At 41.7% G+C, this 21,251-nt stretch overlaps 1 protein-coding gene across 1 annotated transcript in view; it reads left to right on the forward strand.

Annotated features, from left to right (window-relative positions):
• Positions 1-21,251, forward strand: part of SLC5A1 (solute carrier family 5 member 1) — a 72,969-nt gene that overhangs the window by 32,076 nt on the left and 19,642 nt on the right. The window contains exons 6-10 of the mRNA XM_025986008.2: positions 15,315-15,420; positions 16,034-16,114; positions 17,353-17,573; positions 17,816-17,951; positions 19,378-19,485. Coding sequence (XP_025841793.1) covers positions 15,315-15,420; positions 16,034-16,114; positions 17,353-17,573; positions 17,816-17,951; positions 19,378-19,485 — 652 coding nt within the window. The remainder of the gene's footprint in view (positions 1-15,314; positions 15,421-16,033; positions 16,115-17,352; positions 17,574-17,815; positions 17,952-19,377; positions 19,486-21,251) is intronic.

Consider the following 21,251-nt stretch of genomic DNA (forward strand, 5'->3'; position numbering starts at 1 on the left):
CCAACCTCACTTTTTTGCATGTGTATATCCAATTCTTTCAGCACCATTTGTTGACAAGACTATTATTTCCTCATTGAATGTTCTTGCACATACATTTTTATACAACTCAGTGTAAACATGCTCTTGCCTATAGGACTGATAGGGTTTTGTCTTGGAGTTGGGACTGATGCCCAGAATATTGCTCCCTTCCTGCCCAGCTTCCTGACTCAAACTGCTACTACTCTTGACTGATGTCTTTGTGTTTTGCCACCAGTGTGATGATTTCACCACCTTCACTTTCTCCTCCCCTCCTTCAGGGTTAGTTTTTTTTTTTTCAGGGTTAGTTTTTAGTTGTAAGATGACCTTGGAATTTTCAGTGCTATGTCATTAGATATCAGTGTGCAGAGCCTAGGCTGGAAAATGCTGGGAGCACTGGAGAAATGAGGCTTCCTGAGGGATAGAAGAGCAGATATTAGAGGAGAAAAGAAATGTAAGCAGGAAGGAGAGGAGGTCACCCTGGAGCTAGACAGGAGTTGGCAAGAGAACTGCTCCTTGGTTCAGCTTGTGAAGTGGCATCTAATGAGCATGTAGAGGAGGCCACTGGGATTCCCCTTCTTGGAATCAAGCCTTATCCAAGTCCACAGTTCAAGCAGGTAAAAGTCTGTTAAGTGTAGTTGCCATGGAAAGGGTACTCTTTGCCCTTGGAGCTGGTGTAGGGTAGTCATATAAATAAACTAAATGCCCAACCTCTCTCCCTGCCTTCCAATCACCTCACCTATTGTTCAGGTTACTGATTAAACCTCCCTTGACTTGGGAGCCCCCAGATAACTGAGGGGCAGTCTTGCTCAGCTCAAGTCCTGATGGAGCCCACCCCCAGCAGGCATTTTTTTTTTTCTGAATTTTGCTTTTGAATAGTACCAGATATAGGTCACTCCCTCCCAGTATGATTTATGGGGCTCCTCCCTGGAGGCCTTGCCTAACATCCTACCTGTTCCACCTGCTGCCTGGAGGCAGCAATCTCTTGAATAATGTGTGTAGAAGGATGATAGCTACCCTTTATTTAATGTCAATTTCTTGGCTTAAATTCCAATAGGGGCTTTACTTATTCCATCTCCTGTTCACATAAGAGTACTGCATAGGTAAGGATTTCTATTTTATTTTTTATTTCATGGGTGAGATAACCGAGTCTCAGAGAAGTTAAGTAATTTGTCCCAAATCACATAGCAAGTGTACGGCAAAACCAGGATTGGAATCCAGATATCTCTAGTCCCAGAGTCTGTGTTCTTCTCACAGTTCAGCTCTATGGATGGGATAAAGGCATAGCATGATGGAATGGGATAGATTATTTTGTCCTATGTCCTACATTCTCATTTTATACTTGGGGAAACTGAGGTCCCAAGAAGGAACTCCATGGGGTTAAACAGTAGCAGAATGCATCCTAGGATGAGCAGCAGATTCCCTGTTATTGAATCCAAACCTTTGACATTAAGTAGCCCTTGCCTTCTAAATCTTTAATTCCTCTAGTACAGAGTCAGTTAAAATTCAAGACCTTGGAAAATATTAAGATAGCCGTTTAAATGACCTTACAATATAAACAAATTTCCAAGACTAGGATTTGGGAGGACTGAGAAGAGAGCATTGACTGCACACTGGTGTATGAAGGATCTGAAGGAGGGACATTTAGGCAGAAGAAAGGGGCAGGGAAGAGCTGACAAGTGAGACTCTGACTTTATAAATTTGGCTGACTTCAGATTCACCATGAGTCATAGAGCATGAAATCACTAAAATAATTACACTGATGTTGAATGTACCTCCTAGGAACTCACGTTAAGATACACATGAGTTCAAAGTTCATGGACAAAAAAAAGAACTGTTAGTTAATAAAGTATGATAGGTATTTATTTACATTGCACACAAAGATTAATTATTTTTGTTGTGTGTATGTAGAGGCATGGAGAGTTTGTGATGGGGAAGATGAAAAGAAGGGTGGTCTTGTAAGATACAAGTGCATACAGAAAACAGAGACCTGCCAGGAAGGCTTGGGGAGGATATAGGGATCCAGTGGGTATATAATTGATAGGAGAGAAAAAAACATTTCAGATGCAGGGCCTAGATGTAACCCAGGCCATCGAACAGCAGTGGTGTGAAATCTTGGCTATGGCTACTATCTTGTGGCCAGGTTTTGGGCTCTGAGACCCAGATTTGATTATTCCTCCATGTGCTCCTCTGAATTTTGTCTTCCTGCTATCCCCTTTACAGCACCTGCTTTATCAAGTTCTGAGAAGCATTCTGCCCTGTAAAATTTCCTAGTATCACATATCTTATTTAAGTGCGCAATCACTTGAGATAAGCCTCAGATTTTATGAATTACATGTGATGACCAAATGTCCCTGTTAATATATGCTGGCGCTATTAACATGACTGCAATAAACTTTTACAGGAATTCCACTGTCCATTTTGGATCCTTGAGTGAAAATAAGAGGTTTGGCTTTTGCTTAAGGTTTGAACACTCATTACAAGCCATTCACTTTCACAAATGAAAGGAGAAATTTGAGCAATGGAGCTCTCCATCTCAAATGTTGTTGCCAGGCAGGATTTATTGGGTGCTCAGATATAACTCGGACCAGAATGGGCAGCAAAAGCACAAACATAAAATCATAGGGTCTCAAAGTATCAGAGCTGAGATGAAGTAACGTGTACAAGTCTCGTGGTCAGAGACTCAGTTACTCTAAGAGGTGTTACAACTGAATCTTTAATTTTATTATTTCCCATGAGTGTCATGGACATTGTTCAGCCAAATTTTCAAAGTGATGGGAACAAATCTTTTGAGCTGAATCCAACTGCTTGTTTTTGTAGATATAGTTTAAAAATATTTTATTTATTTGAGGGAGAGAGAGAGAGAGCACAAGTGACAGGGAGAGGCAGAGAGAGAAGGAGAAGCAGACTCCCCATTAACAGGTGCCCTACCTGGGTCTGGATCCCAGGACCCTGAGCAGAAGGCAGATGCTTAACTGACTGAGCCATCCAGGTACCCCTGTAGATATAGTTTTATTGGAACATGGCCACACTCACTTTATGTATGTCTGTGGCTGCTTTCATCCTTCAACTACAGAGTTGAGCAGGTTAGATAGAGACTGTATGGACTGCAAAACCTAGAACATTTATTACCTCAACCTTTACAGAAAAAATTTGCTGACCCTTAGTCTAGAATATGATAATTTTCGGTTTCACTTCAAGTTGGTTTTGCTTAGCAACATTGGGGAAATTTGCTTGTTTCCTTCCTTTCTTCCTTTCCCCTCCTTTGTTAAGGGCTAAGAGGAGCTTAGAGAGGGAGCAATCTGGGAAGAGCTGTGAAACAAATGGTCCCTTAGGATTATAGAAGAGTTCTTTTCTATTGATGCTGGTGGTATATTTCCCTATTCATTCCCCTATTTTTATAAATAAAAAAAGTAACAAAATACTTCAAATATACAGAAAAGTATGAATACTAATATAGTAAATACCACAACCCAGATTCTATAGATCTTTAAAAAATCTATCATTTTTTTTAGTGGGAAATATCAGAAAGGGAGACAGAACATGAGAGACTCTTATCTCTGGGAAACAAACAAGGGGTGGTAGAAAGAGAAGTTGGTGGGGGGTGGGGGTGACTGGGTGACAGGCACTGAGAGGGGCACTTGATGAGATGAGCACTGGGTGTTATTCTATATGTTGGCAAATTGAACACCAATAATAAAAAAAATATGTCATTTTTTTAAAGAAAGGAAAAAAAAATTACAAATACGATGGAAAATATCTCTACCCTTCTTGGGCCTGTTTCCTTCTGTCTTAAAAGTTACACATGCCTTAGACTTGATATGTTTTCTTCTGGTATGTTTTTATATTTTTACTACATATATATGTATATTTATATACCCATGAAGAATATAATGTGTTTTAAAATTTCTGCTCCTCCCACTTTTGAAACTGTAAGAAAAATGGAACAACTGTACTTTTTTTTTAAATTTTTTTAAAAATTTATTTATGATAGTCACAGAGAGAGAGAGGCAGAGACATAGGCAGAGGGAGAAGCAGGCTCCATGCTGGGAGCCCGACGTGGGATTCGATCCCGGGTCTCCAGGATCGCGCCCTGGGCCAAAGGCAGGCACCAAACCGCTGCGCCACCCAGGGATCCCGGAACAACTGTACTTAAGAAAATCTAGAGTGGAAAAGCACCCATAATCCCATGACTTTAATACAGATATTTTGTATTGCGGCTTTGCCCATATTATGTACTTTCTTTTACAGACTTCCAGTTGGAATGTGCATATCATTTTGTCATCTTTCTTCCCCATCTTAGCATCAAACTGTACATATTTTCCATCTTGATAATTATTATTTTTGGGGGATGTGGAACGTAATGGTTGACATAGAATTTTCTGCAAGACATTTAGAAATCCTTTGGTAGAACAGAAGCTCTCAACAGTGTTTACCTTTGGTCCGCGTGATGGCAGTAGGGACACTTTTACTTTTCAGTATGTAGCTTTCTGTGCTGTTTTTTTTCCAACTATATCCATAAATTATTTTATTTTAAAATTAAGTAAAAAATGTTTTTTAAATGATAAAAGATCTTGTCTGCAGTAAATGTTCCAGAAAAGAGAACCCCTACTTTTCAACATTGTGAAAGTCATTGGACTTGAAGACAACCAGATTTTAGCTTTTGAGCTTGTCATCAATTTAGTATCCCTCATCTGTAAAGCGGAGTCAATATATTTATCTTATTACTTTGTTTTGAGGATCAAAACAATGATTGTATCTGAAAGCATTTGGTAAACTATAAAATTCCCTGAATATGGAGCAGAAAAAAAAAAAAACTAATGAAGAAGATAAAGTTTGGGCACCTAGGACTCAAAGACTAATGTCAGAGCACTTGGGCTGACGTGAGCTTACGTATGGTGCAATATCCAGAGGCATTCCTGCTGGCTTTCAGAGTTCTAAGGGCAGAATTTACTCTTGAAGTTAGGAGTGGCTCATGAGAGATAGAAGAGATAGAATTTGCCCCAGATTTCTATTCATGAGGGAGGTTTTATTAGAATTTTTAATTTGCCCTGGTAGCTAGAAATAGATTTCTATTAGCCTAACACTTCCTCAAAGTCTTATTGCGGGGCAGCCCAGGTGGCTCAGCAGTTTAGTGCCGCCTTCAGCCCAGGGCGAGATCCTGGAGACCTGGGATAGAGTCCCACGTCGGGCTCCCTTCATGGAGCCTGCTTCTCCCTCTGCCTGTGCCTGTGCACCCCCCGTCGGTCTCTCATGAATAAATAAAATCTTTAAAGAAAAGTCTTATTGGACTTTAATTATAGCATTATCTTAGGAGTTGTGTGTTGTAATTTGTGACTGAAGATAGGAAGGCCAATCCAAAAAAATTATTTATTTATTTATTTGAGGGGCACCTGGGTGGTTCAGTTGGTTAAGCCTCTGCCTTTGGCTCAGGTCATGATCCCAGGGTCTTGGGATAGAGCCCCATGTCAGGCTCCCTGCTCTGTGGGGAGTCTGCTTCTCCCTTTGCCCCTCCTCCTCCCAGATTTATTTGCTTATTTGAGGGAGAGAGAGAGCACGAACAAGTGAGGGCAGAGGCAGAAAGAGAATCCTTAAGCAGATTCTCTGCTGAGGACAGAGCCCACATAGGGCTCGATCCCAGGACCCAGAGATCATGCATGACCTGAGCTAAAATCAAGAGTGGGCTACTTAACTGACTGAGCCACCCAGATGTCCCAGGAAAGCCAATATTAATGACAGCATAGTCTCCTATGGCATGTTGTCATAAAGCATTAAAAATGAGCTATTCTGGAAAATAAACCAAACAAGGGCATTTTTAAGGCAGTAACAGCCTTTTATTGCCCATATATGATTATTAGCTAACCCACCAATCAAAAGTGTATGCACTTAACAGCATTCCATTGTAATCAATAAATGGAGCCCCTTCAACTGAAATAACTTTATGTGATGATACAGAGGCGGGAGGGAAGGGTCCAGCATTATAAATATTCATTGCAATTCCAGTGGCTCAGTGTGCAGAGTCAGGAAGGAGTGGATATGAAACTCTTAGCAAAGTTGATGTGCATCTGGGGGGTCTTTCTTCCTCTTTGGTTTTATAGGATAGAGTGGAACAGGACCTGAGAGGGGAATGCTTTCTTTGACTGTAGGACTTTCTCAGTTCCAGCTACTGAGAATCATAAGCTGTCAGAATCAGAGCTTATTACTTTATTTTTTTTAAAAGATTTTATTTATTTATTCATGATAGTCACACAGAGAGAGACAGAGAGGCAGAGACACAGGCAGAGGGAGAAGCAGGCTCCATGCACCGGGAGCCCAATGTGGGACTCGATCCCGGGTCTCCAGGATCACGCCCCGGGCCAAAGGCAGGCGCCAAACTGCTGCGCCACCCAGGGATCCCAGCTTATTACTTTAAAGATGAGAACACAGAGACATGGAGAGGTGAAATGTTTTATCCAAGGTCATTCAGTCCTATAATGGCAGCACTGGTGTTAAAACTCAGTTCTTCTGACCACTAATCTTTGTGTGTATGATCTCTTTCTATTTTTTTAAATTTTATTTATTCATTTATTTATTCATGAGAGACACAGAGAGAAGGCAGAGACATAGGCAGAGGAAGAAGCAGGCTCCTCGCACAGAGCCTGATGTGGAATGCGATCCCAGAACTCTGGGATCACGCCCTGGGCCAAAGTCTGACGCTCAACTGCTGAGCCACACAGGCATCCCTGTGGTCTCTTTCTAAGTCACTATTCTCTCCTTACATTCTGACTCTCTGTCCCCTCCTTTACTAAAAAAGACAATGATATGGGGTCCCCTGGGGCTAGAGAATCTGCAGAGGAGATATGGCGCCAGTCTTCAGGAGACCCATCTTGGGAGAGAGGTTTGTGCATTAGCATATAAGCTTGGATTTGGTGTGAGACAAACTCTCTGCCAACTAGGATATTTGATTGGTGGGGAGCTGAGCCACTGGAGGGCCCCAAGGAGTTGTAAGGAGGTGGGGGTGGGGAAACTAAGAATGGAGAGGAGATGCAAAGGCACCATTCCCAGGTTATGACTGGGTGGCCCTTTATATGCCCTGAAATATATTAGGTTTTATGCAATGAAATAGCTTGTGCATTGCATTTAGGGGAGTTCTAGTTTCTTTCACACCAAGCAATCTGGAAATAATAGATTTACCATGATCATCCCTTAATACTACCCATCCCAGGGGTATTTTGGAGCTTCCATGAATATTCATTTTGGGTGACTCCAGTGCTTTCTGGTTTAAATTATCAACTGCACCATCCAGCCAAGTAAAACTTTTTTTTTATGGGGATAAATGAGGCAGGGAAGAGAAAGAAAACTGCATCAAGAATATAACTGGTGAATTTGCTTCGACGTGGATGGAACTGGAAGGTATTATGCTGAGTGAAATAAGTCAACCGGAGAAGGACAAACATATGGTCTCATTCATTTGGGGAATATAAAAAATAGTGAAAGGGAATAAAGGGGAAAGGAGAAAAAATAAGTGGGAAGTATCAGAAAGGGAGACAGAACATGAGAGACTCCTAAGTCTGTGAAACGAACTAGGGGTGATGGAAGGGGAGGTGGGCGGGGGTGGGGGTGACTGGGTGATGGGCACTGAGGTAGGCACTTGATGGGATGAGCACTGGGTGTCATTCTATATGTTGGCAAATTGAACACCAATAAAAAATAAATTTATATAAAAAAAGAATATAACTGGTGAAGTTATATTTTGGGGTGAAGAGGAAACACTTCTCCCTAAAATTTCTTGAGATAATGTAGATAAAACTACCTAGAAGTAAGCCTGCTGTGCAAGGGATTCTTGGTGATGTTCTGATTGTGTTTGAGTCAAGGTGTACTCCATCTGGACTGAAAGATAAAACTATGATATTGCTAAAGTTTCTCTTCACTCCAGAGTATGGGTGGGGTTTCCCTGTCAATGACTTTTTAGTACTTGCGTTGGGGAATAGATCTGATAAACTTTTGCACACTGAGGTGTAAATGATGGATAATAGCTTAGAACAGCAGTTCCTAGGTGGGTTGGAGGAATCTCAAGGTGTTAATAGTTATTCTTTGGCAAACAGAGTTCCATAGTTAAATAAGTTTGTCAAGGGTCATTTACCATGTTCCCCTCCTGGGGATTCACAGTACATGCTGTCTGTATATTAGAGGCTCAGGGAAGTAGTGTGGTGAAGAAACTTTCTTAGTTTTATTTAATCCAGCATTTCTTGTTTTTTGTATGTTTTTATGTTTTGTTTTTTTATTTTTATTTATTTTTTAAAAAAGATTTATTTATTTATTCATTCAGAGAGAGCGAGAGAGAGGCAGAGACACAGGCAGAGGGAGAAGCAGGCTCCATGCAGGAATCCTGACGTGGGACTCGATCCCAGGTCCCTAGGATCACACCCTGGGCTGCAGGCAGCGCTAAACTGCTGCACCACCGGGGCTGCCTGTATGTTTTTTAAATTGGAGTTTGATTTGCCAACATAGAGTATAACACCCAGTGCTCATCCCGGCAAGTGGTGGCTTCAGGACCTGACACGGGGTCACCCCAAGCCCCTGGCCACCTCCCCTTCCACTACCCCTTGTTCATTTCCCAGAGTTAGGAGTCTCTCATGTGCTGTCACCCTCTCTGATATTTCCCACTCGTTTTCTCTCCTATACCCTTTATTTCCTTTCACTATTTTTTATATTCCCCGTATGAGTGGAACCATATAATGATTGTCCTTCTCCGATTGACTTATTTCACTCCAGCATAATACCCTCCAGTTCCATCCACATTGAAGGAAATGGTGGGTATTCGTCGTTTCTAATGGCTGCATAATATTCCATTGTATAAATAGACCACAGCTTCTTTATCCATTCACCTTTCAATGGACACCGAGGCTCCTTCCACAGTTTGTCTGCTGTGGACATTGCTGCTATAAACACGGGGGTACAGGTGCGTTGGATTTTCACTGCATCTGTATCTCTGGGGTAAATCCCCAGTTGTACAATTGCTGGGTCGTAGGGCAGATCTATTTTTAACTTCTTAAGGAACCTCCTCACAGTTTTCCAGAGTGGCTGTACCAGGTCACATTCACCAACAGTGCAAGAGGTTCTCCTTTTTCCACATCCTTTCCAACATTTGTGGTTTCCTACCTTGTTAATTTTCCCCATTCTCACTGGTGTGAGGTAGTATCACATGGTGGTTTTGATTTGTATTTCCCTGATGACAAGTGATGCGGAGCATTTTCTCATGTGCTTGTTGGCCATGTCTATGTCTTCCTCTGTGAGATTTCTCTTCATGTCTTTTGCCCATTTCATGACTGGATTGTTTGTTTCTTTGCTGTTGAGCTTAATAAGTCCTTTATAGATCTTGGATACTAGCCCTTTATCTGATACATCACTTGCAAATATCTTCTCCCATTCTGTAGGTTGTCTTTTAGTTTTATAGACTGTTTCTTTTGCTGTGCAGAAGCTTTTATCTTGATGAAGTCCCAATAGTTCATTTTTGCTTTTGTTTCCCTTGCCTTCCTAGATGTATGTTGCAAGAAGTTGCTGTGACCAAATTCAAAAAGGGTGTTGCCTGTGTTCTCCTCTAAGATTTTGATGGATTCTTGTCTCACATTTAGATCTTTCAGCCATTTTGAGTTGATCTTTGTGTATGGTGTAAGAGAATGGTCTAGTTTCATTCTTCTGCAAGTGGATGTCCAATTTTCTCAGCACCATTTATTGAAGAGACTGTCCTTTTTCCAGTGGATAGTCTTTCCTGCTTTGTTGAATATTATTAAAAATTTTTTTTATTGGAGTTCAATTTGCCAACATATAGCACAACACCCGGTGCTCATCCCACCAAATGCCCCCTCAGTGCCCATCACTCAGTCACCCCAACCCCCCACCCACTTCCCCTTCCACTACCCCTTGTTCATTTCCCAGAGTTAGGTGTCTCTAATGTTTTGTCACCCTCACTGATATTTTCACTCATTTTCTCTCCTTTCCCTTGATTCCCTTTCACTAATTTTTATGTTCCCCAAACGAATGAGACCATATAATGTTTGTCCTTTTCTGATTGACTTATTTCATTCAGCACAATACCCTCCAGGTCCCTCCACATCGAAGCAAATAGTGGGTATTTGTCGTTTCTACTGGCTGAGTACTATTCAATTGTATACATAGAGCATATTTCTTTATCCATTCATCTTTCTTTTTTTTAAGTTTTAAATTATTTAATTATTCATTTTTAATAAATTTATTTTATTTTATTTTGTATTTTTATTTTTTATAATAAATTTATTTTTTTATTGGTGTTCACTTTGCCAACATACAGAATAACACCCAGTGCTCATCCCGTCAAGTGCCCCCCTCAGTGCCTGTCACCCATTCACCCCCACCCCTCGCTCTCCTCCCCTTCCACCACCCCTAGTTCGTTTCCCAGAGTTAGGAGTCTTTATGTTCTGTCTCCCTTTCTGATATTTCCCACTTATTTTTTCTCCTTTCCCCTATATTCCCTTTCACTATTTTTTATATTCCCCAAATGAATGCGACCATATAATGTTTGTCCTTCTCCAATTGACTTATCTCACTCAGCATAATACCCTCCAGTTCCATCCACATTGAAGCAAATGGTGGGTATTTGTCATTTCTAATGGCTGAGTAATATTCCATTGTATACATACACCACATCTTCTTTATCCATTCATCTTTCGATGGACACCGAGGCTCCTTCCACAGTTTGGCTACTGTATACATTGCTGCTATAAACATTGGGGTGCAGATGTTTTGACATTTCACTGCATATGTTTCTTTGGGGTAAATCCCCAGTAGTACAATTGCTGGGTCGTAGGGCAGATCTATTTTTAACTCTTTGAGGTGCCTCCACACAGTTTTCCAGAGTGGCTGTACCAGGTCACATTCCCACCAACAGTGCAAGAGGGTTCCCTTTTCTCCACATCCTCTCCAACATTTGTTGTTTCCTGTCTGGTTAATTTTTCCCATTCTCACTGGTGTGAGGTGGTATCTCATGGTGGTTTTGATTTGTATTTCCCTGATGCCAAGTGATGCGGAGCATTTTCTCATGTGCCTGTTGGCCATGTCTATGTCTTCCTCTGTGAGATTTCTGTTCATGTCTTTTGCCCATTTCATGATTGGATTGTTTATTTCTTTGCTGTTGAGTTTAATAAGTTCTTTATAGATCTTGGGAATTAGCCCTTTATCTGATATGTCATTTGCAAATATCTTCTCCCATCTGTAGGTTGTCTTTGAGTTTTGTTGACGGTATCTTTTGCTGTGCAAAAGCTTCTTATCTTGATGAAGTCCCAATAGTTCATTTTTGCTTTTGTTTCTCTTGCCTTCATGGATTTATCTTGCTCCAAGTTACTGTGGCCAAGTTCAAAAAGGGTGTTGCCGGGATCCCTGGGTGGCGCAGCGGTTTAGCACCTGCCTTTGGCCCAGGGCGCGATCCTGGAGACCCGGGATCGAATCCCACATCGGGCTCCCGGTCCATGGAGCCTGCTTCTCCCTCTGACTATGTCTCTGCCTCTCTCTCTCTGTCTCTGTGTGAGTATCATAAAAAAAAGGGTGTTGCCTGTGTTCTCCTCTAGGATTTTGATGGAATCTTGTCTCACATTTAGATCTTTCATCCATTTTGAGTTTATCTTTGTGTATGGTGAAAGAGAGTGGTCTAGTTTCATTCTTCTGCATGTGGATGTCCAATTTTCCCACAACCATTTATTGAAGAGACTGTCTTTTTTCCAGTGGATCATCTTTCCTCCTTTGTCAAATATTAGTTGACCATAAAGTTGAGGGTCCACTTCTGGATTCTCTATTCTGTTCCATTGATCTATGTGTCTGCTTTTGTGCCAGTACCACACTGTCTTGATGACCACAGCTTTGTAGTACAACCTGAAATCTGGCATTGTGATGCCCCCAGCTATGGTTTTCTTTTTTAATATTCCCCTGGCTATTCGGGGTCTTATGATTCCACACAAATCTTAAGATGATTTGTTCCAACTCTCTGAAGATAGTCCATGGTATTTTGATAGGGATTGCATTAAATGTAGAAATTGCCCTGGGTAGCATGGACATTTTCACAATATTAATTCTTCCAATCCATGAGCATGGACTATTTTTTCATCTCTCTGTTTCTTCCTCCATTTCTTTCAGAAGTGTTCTGTAGTATTTAAGGTATAGTTTCTTTACCTCCTTGGTTAGGTTTATTCCTAGGTATCTTATGCTTTTGGGTGCAATTGTACATGGGATAGACTCCTTAATTTCTCTTTCTTCAGTCTTATTGTTAGTGTATAGAAATGCCACTGATTTCTAGGAATTGATTTTGTATCCTGCCACACTGCCAAATTACTGTATGAGTTCTAGCAATCTTGGGGTGGAGTCTTTTGGGTTTTCTTTTCTTTTTTTAAGATTTTATTTATTTATTCATAAGAGGCACACACACACAGGGGAGCAACTCCATGCAGGGAGCCCGACATGGGACTCGATCCCGGGACTCCAGGCTCATACCCTGGGCTGTAGGCAGGCAATAAACCGTTGAGCCAACCAGGGATTCCCTCTTTTGGGTTGTCTATGTACAGTATCATGTCATCTGCGAAGAGGGAGAGTTTGACTTCCTCTTTGCCAATTTGAATGTGTTTTATGTCTTTTTGTTGCCTAATTGCTGAGGCTAGAACTTCTAGTACTATGTTGAATAGCAGTGGTGAGAGTGGACATCCCTGTCATGTTCCTGATCTTAGGGGAAAGGCTCCCAGTGTTTCTTCATTGAGAACGGTATTTGCTGTGGGCTTTTCGTAGATTGCTTTTAAGATGATGAGGAATGTTCCCTCTATCCCTACACTCTGAAGAGTTTGGATCAGGAATGGATGCTGTATTTTGTCACATACTTTCTCTGCATCTACTGAGAAGATCCTATGGTTTTTGTTTTTTCTCTTGTTGATATGATCTATCACGTTGAGTGTTTTACAAGTGTTGAACCAGCCTTGCATCCAGGGCATAAATCCCACTTGTTCATGGTGAATAATCTTCTTAATGTATTGTTGGATCATAATGGCTAGTATCTTGTTGAGAATTTTTGCATCTGTGTTCATCAGGGATATTGGTCTATAATTCTCCTTTTTGGTGGGGTCTTTGTCTGATTTTGGAATCAAGGTGATGCTGGCTTCATAAAACGAGTTTGGAAGGATTCCGTCCAGAATAGCTATTCTATTCTAAATATAAATGTATATAATATAAATGTAGTCTATATTTAAACGTTTGATAGAATTCCCCTGGGAAGAATATAAAAGTTATTGAAGGGAAAGGAGAGAAAATGAGTGAAAATAATAGTGAGGGTGACAAACACGAGAGACACTTAACTCTGGGAAACGAACAAGGGGTAGTGGAAGGGGAAGTGGACAGGGGATGGGGTTTCTGGGTGATGGGTGCTGAGGGGGCACTTGGCGGGGATGAGCACTGGGTGTTTTGCTGTATTTTGGCAAATTGAACTCCAATAAAAAAAAATCCTCTGGGAAGCCATCTGGTCCTGGACTTCTGTGACTTGGCAGGTTTTTGATGACTGCCTCGATTTCCTCCCTGGTTATTGGCCGATTCAGGTTTTCTGTTTCTTTCTGTTCCAGTTTTGGTAATTTGTGGTTTTCCAGAAATGCATCCATTTCTTCTAAATTTCCTAATTCATTGGCGTATAGCTGCTCATAATATATTTTTAAAATCATTTGTATTTCCTTGGTTTTGGTTGTGATCTCTTCTCTTTCATTCATGGTTTATTAATTTATTAAAAGAGACTTTTTTGTTTTTAATAAGGCTGGCTAATGGTTTATGTATCTTATTAATTCTTTCAAAGAATCAACTCCTGGTTTTGTTGATCTGTTCCACAGTTCTGGTCTCTATTTCATTGAGTTCTGCTTGGATCTTTATTAACTCTCTTCTGCTTGTTGTAGGTTTTATTGGCTGTTGTTTCTCAAGTTCCTTTAGGTGGGAGGTTAGTTTGTGTATTTGAGTTTTTCTAATTTTTTGAGGGATGCTTGTATTGCGATGTATTTCTCTCTTAGGACTGCTTTTGCTGTATCCCAAAGATTTTGAACAGTTGTATCTTCATTTTCATTAGTTTCCATGAATCTTTTTAAATTCTTCTCTAATTTTCTGGTTGACCCACTCATCTTTTAGTAGGATGCTCTTTAACCTCCACGTGCTTGTGTTTCTTCCAAATTTTTCTTGTGATTGAGTTCTAGTTTCAAAGCATTGTGGTCTGAAAACATGCAGGGGACAATCCCAATCTTTTGATATCGGTTGAGACCTGATTTGTTACCCAGTATGTGGTCTATTCTGGAGAAAGATCCATGTAGACTAGAAGAATGTGTATTCAGTTGTGTTCAGATCGAATAATCCAGCATTTCACAAATCTCTTTGACTAGGGAATCCTTTTTTTCATTGGATATCTGTTATCATCTGGAATAAAGCTTGTTGAGAAACTCAAGAATAGAGCATGACTCTGAGGTACTCATATTTTTCTATTTTTTTCATATTTTTCTATTTTTTATTTTGTTTTGTTGTGGTAAGAACACTTAACATGCCATCTATCCTTTTGACAAATTTTAAGTGTAAAATACATTATTGTTGACTATAGGTACAATGTTGTGTGGCAGATGTCTTGGGCTTACTTATCTTACTTAATTGAACCTTTATGCCTGTTTAATAACTTCCCATTTTCCCTCCCCCCAGCCCCTGTTAATCACCATTCTAGTCTTTGATTATATAAATTTGATGTGTTTTTTTTAATTGGAGTTCAATTTGCCAACATATAGCATAATACACAGTGCTCCTCCTATCAAGTGGCCCCCTCAGTGCCCGTCACCCAGTCACCCCCACCCCCCGCCCACCTCACTTTCCACCACCCCTTGTTCGTTTCCCAGAGTTAGGAGTCTCTCACGTTCTGTCTCCCTCTCTGATATTTCCCACTCATTTTCTCTCTTTTCCCTTTTATTCCCTTTCACTATTTTTTATGATTATATAAATTTGAATGTCAGAGACCTTATATATGTGGAATTGTGCAGTTCTTGTCATTATATTCTTAACTGGGGATAATAATATGAACCTCTAATTGAGGGACTTTAGCCAAAAGGCAAGGGGATATGGGTCAACAGTGGGCTCAGAAATCACAGGCATTGATATTACTCAGGAGACACCTTCTGCTACCCTTTCCAAGTTTGCTTCTCTATCTCTGCAACTGAAGTGCCCCTGCCAGGGCAGGGGTTCAGCCTTCAGGCAGTTGGCTTCCTTCACCCTTAACTCTGCCTCTTCTCTTCTTCCAGGCAGATATCTTCTCTGGGGCCATATTTATCAACATGGCCTTGGGTCTTGATCTTTACCTGGCCATCTTTATCTTATTGGCAATCACTGGCCTTTACACAATCACAGGTGAGTCCATACAAATGACTCAGCAAAAGCACAGGAAAAGAGGAGGAAGTAGGAGACATAGCTTCTATTGTGGAAGAGAGATACAGAGATACACCAAGGAAATAGTTTTAGGATTGACTCTTTGCTGAGTCCCAACATTCAGACCCTAACAAGTTATAGGGAGCTTCTGGAAAACTCCAGTGTTGGCTGGAATAGTTAGTGTAGCTTCTTCTAGGAAGTGGGGCAGGAACTGGCCTTCCAGGTTATGGATAGAAGTTGGCTGAGTTGGGAGAATCAAGGAGGGTGCCAGGTGCAGGGACAGTGAAAACAAGGGAATAGAGTCAGGAATGGGCATGGCATAGGGTTAGGTTAGGTTGAGCAAGCAGATGCATTTGGGTGGAGAAGGGTGGTCAATGGGAGGTAGTTGGGGTGTGTGTGGGAGCAATAAGGCCTGGTAGTTTAAATGATTGCTGTAACAAGGCAAAGGAGGGAAGGAAGGAAAGGCAGACAGGTGACTGAGAGGTGTGCTCAGAGGATGTGCAGAGAGAGAGGGGCAAGGAGTGGACAAAGGAGGTAGGCTGACAAGTGGTCCTTGTATGTGAGGTGACATGTATTGTTTCCTCTGCCTGCTTAGGGGGCCTGGCAGCTGTGATTTACACGGACACTTTGCAGACAGCCATCATGCTGGTGGGGTCTCTTATCCTGACTGGGTTTGGTAAGTGGGGCTGGGACAGGCTGAGGAGGCAGGGAGGCAGAGGAAGAAGCCTAGGGAGAAAGAAGCAAATCTATCCTCCCTGCCTGCTACTGGCCCAGGCGGTGAGCTGGGCATCTTCTGCCCTCCCCAGGGGAGTGCTTCTAACCTGGATTGACTACTCTAGTGAGTGTGTAAGGGCACCTTCCCCAGCCCTGGAGACCTCAGGCTGGTCCTGGCTCAGGCAATACCTGGTCCCTACTGTTCTCTCTAGATGGACTGAGCCAGTGGTCCCCAGTGTGGGCTTCTGATGTCATGGTCTTCCCTCCACAGAAAAACTGGACAAAAAAAGAGATAAGTCTAAATATCCATCAGGCTAAATATATTCAGATGTTGTATTTTAAACCTCAGATTACATCTTGTCTATATTTGATGTTAAATGTCCCTTTTTAATGAATTGATGATAGTAAGTGGTCATTTTCTTATTTATGTCCTTATTTGACAAAATTAAAAAAAATAGCCAGTCTATGTTGGCGCCTGACCCCAATTTTGAAATTTTGTCTGAAATCCTAAAGACAGGACTGGAGACCCTAGACCTAGAAGTACTTGTTATGGAATAATATATAATGCATTTTGTTTTTCGGAGGGCCCCACTCTGTGTCCTGTGAAGCCTATTATCAACTCTCTATTCTGTTTTCAGGAGCTTCTGTTTGATTTTCCCTAGTGGTAATTGTTTGTGGGAGGGGAATCTGCAGGGCAGAGGGTGGAATGCTTTATTCAAGGATGCACAACAAAGAGGTGGTAGGGTTCCAGACACCTCACCCTTTCTCTGTCCATCCTACCACACTGCTGTGGCCCTGGGTGGTATGGCTGAGTCTGTGGGTCTCTAGGTCTCCATGCAGGATTTTAAAGGCTGCTGCTGACAGTGAAGGGTGATGGGAAAAACATTTCTGATTCTTCAAAACCAAGGTGTTTCTTTTAATAATTCAAATACTTTTCCTTTTAAAAAAGGTTTGTGATGAAAATACTTCCACAGGTTATTGCTTTGGACACTCACAGTTGCTACCCACCCCGTGTCCCCCCAGCACCCCCTGAAGCCTGGGCAGGGTTAATAATCCCATTCAATGGACAAGAAAACTGAAGCCCAGAATAGGAAAGTGACTTGTCCAAGACCACACAGTGAGGGTGGTTTCTCAGGCATTCTCAGGAATCCCGAATGCAGAGTGGAGAGTTTTAATATGTTTATTGCTGATGTTTTCCAGCTTTTCATGAAGTGGGAGGGTATGATGCCTTCATGACAAAGTACATGAACGCCCTTCCAACTGTGATTACTGATGGAAACTTCACCGTTAAGGAAGAATGCTATACACCAAGAGCTGACTCTTTTCACATTTTCCGAGATCCCATCAGTGGAGATCTGCCATGGCCGGGGCTCATCTTTGGGTTGTCCATCCTTGCCCTCTGGTATTGGTGCACAGATCAGGTACCCATGCTGGATGTGTAGGGTGGATGGGGGTGTTCTCCAGGTCTTTACAGGGACTCTTGTCTGTCTCTATGACTTGTGATGTGGTATAGTAGGGCAGGGTTCATGTAGTTTGGTGTCACTGAGCCCTAGTAACAAGGGGGTACAAGGCCAAGGACCAAGGACATGTGGAACTGAGAATAGCCAGAGGGCATTGAGAGATCTCTGGTCTGCATCCCTTTCTTACTGGCTTGCCTTGGCAGGTCATTGTGCAACGCTGCCTCTCAGCCAAAAACATGTCTCATGTGAAGGCCGGCTGTATCCTGTGTGGGTACATGAAGCTGCTGCCCATGTTCCTTATGGTGATGCCAGGGATGATCAGCCGCATTCTGTACACAGGTGATGCCCTTTGCTGGATTCAGCAGCCCCTCTCACCCACTTTCCTGGTTCTGTGTCACTTCTAAAACCTTGTAGCTCCCTGCTCTTCCTCTTCTGCTGTCTTCTTTTTTTTTCTTGCCACAATTACCAAGTATTATTGTTCTCCCTTTAGGTAGTGAACAACTTGAAGTCACAGAACCTCTGGGGTTGTCTTTCCTGGTTCCTTACACTGACAATTACTTTTTCCCTTTTTGCAAATTCTCTGAAGTCATGATATACCTCCAGCTGTATACAGCTCCTTCCAACTAATATTTGCTAACTTTTTGCTCAGTCTTCCTCAGGCTATGGTAGTGTGTATGATGTCTTTAATGTCAAAGGACCCTGACCAGTCTCTAATTGCTTGATGCTCAGAGCCCTGTTTCTTGGACCATTTCTTTGAAGAGCCCTGAACCTTGTACTTTGTTATCTAGGGTAATAGCATCTTTCTTGACCCTTTTGTGGCTTCTTCAGCATTGCCATTTGCTTTTTTTTTTTTTTGGTCAGCCATCATAGGTCAAAATTGTTTCCTAGAATATGAAATAATGGCAAAAAAGGAGCACCATGGAGCGAAATTTTGGTGAGCTCCCAAAATGAAGACAAGACAATGTGGGGGCACTTGCTGCCATTGGCTGTTCATAGTGTTCCTAATAGGTCTCTTACACTCCTAAACTGGCTCATTTGTCATGAGAAAAATAGTCCTAACTGGATAATTTATATTGTAATGGGTATAACACACATAAAAGTATATCATATAGTGCTATAATGACTCAGTGCTCTAGGGAACAGCACCAAATGATATATCTGTAGTAGATACCTAATAAATGTTTATTGATTTAATTCTAAAGAAGTTACTAAAATTTTCTCCACGTCTCTAGATTATTTCCGCTTCCCCTCCCAGGCTACTTCTTGTCTCTCTCTACCCCAGATTTTTCACATTTTGGAAGTACTACCTAATAGCCCTCCCACTGGGGAATTCCCTCAGTCATCTGGGTGTTCAATCCTACTTGCAAAAAAGCTACTTCAGATAAACCTCAAAATTGGGAGCTAAAGGTCACTGTGATCTTCAGGAGAAACAAGACAATGGTCACTGCTAAGTTGTAGGGAGGCCTAGCTAAAGTCTAAACTCTGTGCCCTCTCTCTTCTCACCCTGAGCATTGCTTTGCTTTCCCTCTCCTCTGCCTAAGAATGCTTTTCTCCCTGGTCAGATCTTGGAGATGGGCATACCAGCAAGGCAGGGGCATGGGATAGAAGGGTGCAGCTTGAAGCTGTACTCTCTGTGGAACCAATTCAGGGCCTTGGGCAGGAATGTCCTGTTTGAAGCCTTGTTTCAAGAAAGCAAATCTTGAAATGCTGATGTCTGTCAGAACCCGATGTCTGCTTGCTGACATGGCTCTTCATCTTTCCCTAGAAAAAGTTGCCTGCACCGTCCCCTCAGAATGTAAGAAATATTGTGGTACTGAGGTTGGCTGTACCAACATCGCTTACCCGACCTTGGTGGTGGAGCTCATGCCTGATGGTGAGAGTCATCTTGCTGGCAAAGTCTTTCTTTGGAGGCTGATTTGTCTTATACTTTATGTAGATTTCTGTGGTCCTCTGAGGAAAAGCAATTTTTGAGCCTGGTGGCCCAGTAGGGAAGGCCTCCTTCTGGGTGTCCTCAGTTTTTGAACATATCTTCCCTCAGTGGAAAGGAGACATATGACTTTGTTGAGCTCTATGAGACCTACCATGTGTTCACCAGTCAGGTATGGAAAAGTGGTGATTTGAAAATGTGCTAGTGAAAAACCCAACTTTTTCATGCTCATATAGGAGGTATTTTGGAGCTCTCCAACAGACATTAACATGGAAGCTTGAACTAAGTAAAGTTTTTCCTTTAGAATGAATTGATATTCCAAGGAAAAACCTGGAGGGAAGGGTAGAGCAATATTAGTGGTAGTATAAGGAAGTTTGAGGCAGTAGATGGATGGGCCACAAGGGGATTTCTCACTACAGAGAATGTGTTATCCTAGGCAATTGAATACTTGTAGTCCAGAGTAGTTAACAGTTTTGGGGTAGACCTATGGGGCTACTGTTCATGTTTCATGTTGAAGGAAAATCTAATTCTCGCTCAAGGGAAGCAAACCTCATTAGGTTAGGTGTCTCAGGAGACTAAAATTTCAAAGGTATTGATCAGGAAAATTTACAATAAACTTATAAAATTTTATTACTGAGAGGTCACCTATCTAGTCAGACATCTTCATTTTATAGTTAGGGAAACTGAGACCTACGGAAGGAAAATGATTCTTTCCAAGCCCACACAGCAACTGGCGGTCTGGCTTGCTTAACTCTGCTCAAGGCTGGAATTGAAGAATTTTTTTTTTTAAACCACAAACTGGATGTGTGACCTTGGGCAAACCATTTTCATTCAAATTCTGTACAAATGGGAGGTAATCGTTAACTATTCTGTGAGCAGGGCTGCTTATTAATTAAGGTTGCAATTTGAAGAGTCACATGGCTGGTTCTTTTAGAATTCAGGTTTGGATTACACTGAACTATGTGGGAGTGTTTATGTTAGTTCTCTGTCTTTTTTTTTTTTTTAAGACTTAAAACATTAAAAAAAAGATTTACTTATTTTAGAGAAAGAGAGCATGAATGATCAAGGGGAGGGGCAGAGGCAGACAGAATCTCTTTTTTTTTGGTATATTTTTTTATTGGAGTTCGATTTGCCAACATATAGTATAACACCCAGTGCTCATCACGTCAAGTACCCCCCTCAGTGCCCGCCACCCAATCGTCCCAACCCCCCACCCACCTCTCCTTCCATTACCCCTTGTTTGTTTCCCAGAGAGAAAGAGAGAATCTTGAAGCAGATTCCCCGCTGAGCATGAAGCCCAATGCAGGGCTTGATCCCAGGATCCTGAGATCACGATCTGAGGCAAAATCAAGATATCAACTGACTGGGCCACCCACAGGCCACTAAATTTTTTTTTCCGTCTTCCTACCTTGATAGAAGCACGAACTCTTCTCACTCCATTCCAACTGTTCTCTCTTTAAATCTCTGGCTGAATTCGTAGGTTTTCAGGACGATTTGAAAGTTATCTAGGTAATTTGGTGGGGACAAGTGACTTGGGGATCCTACTCTTCCGCCATCGTGCCCTCTCTCCAACAGGCCCCTAAAATTAAAAAAAAAAAATTATTCATGAGACACACACACACACACACACACATGCAGAGGCAGAGACATAGGCAGAAGGAGAAGTAGGCTCCCTGTAGGGAGCCTGATACAGGACTCAATTTCAGGACCCT

The sequence above is a fragment of the Vulpes vulpes genome, chromosome 10 (assembly GCF_048418805.1).
Source record: "Vulpes vulpes isolate BD-2025 chromosome 10, VulVul3, whole genome shotgun sequence".
NCBI lineage: Eukaryota > Metazoa > Chordata > Mammalia > Carnivora > Canidae > Vulpes > Vulpes vulpes.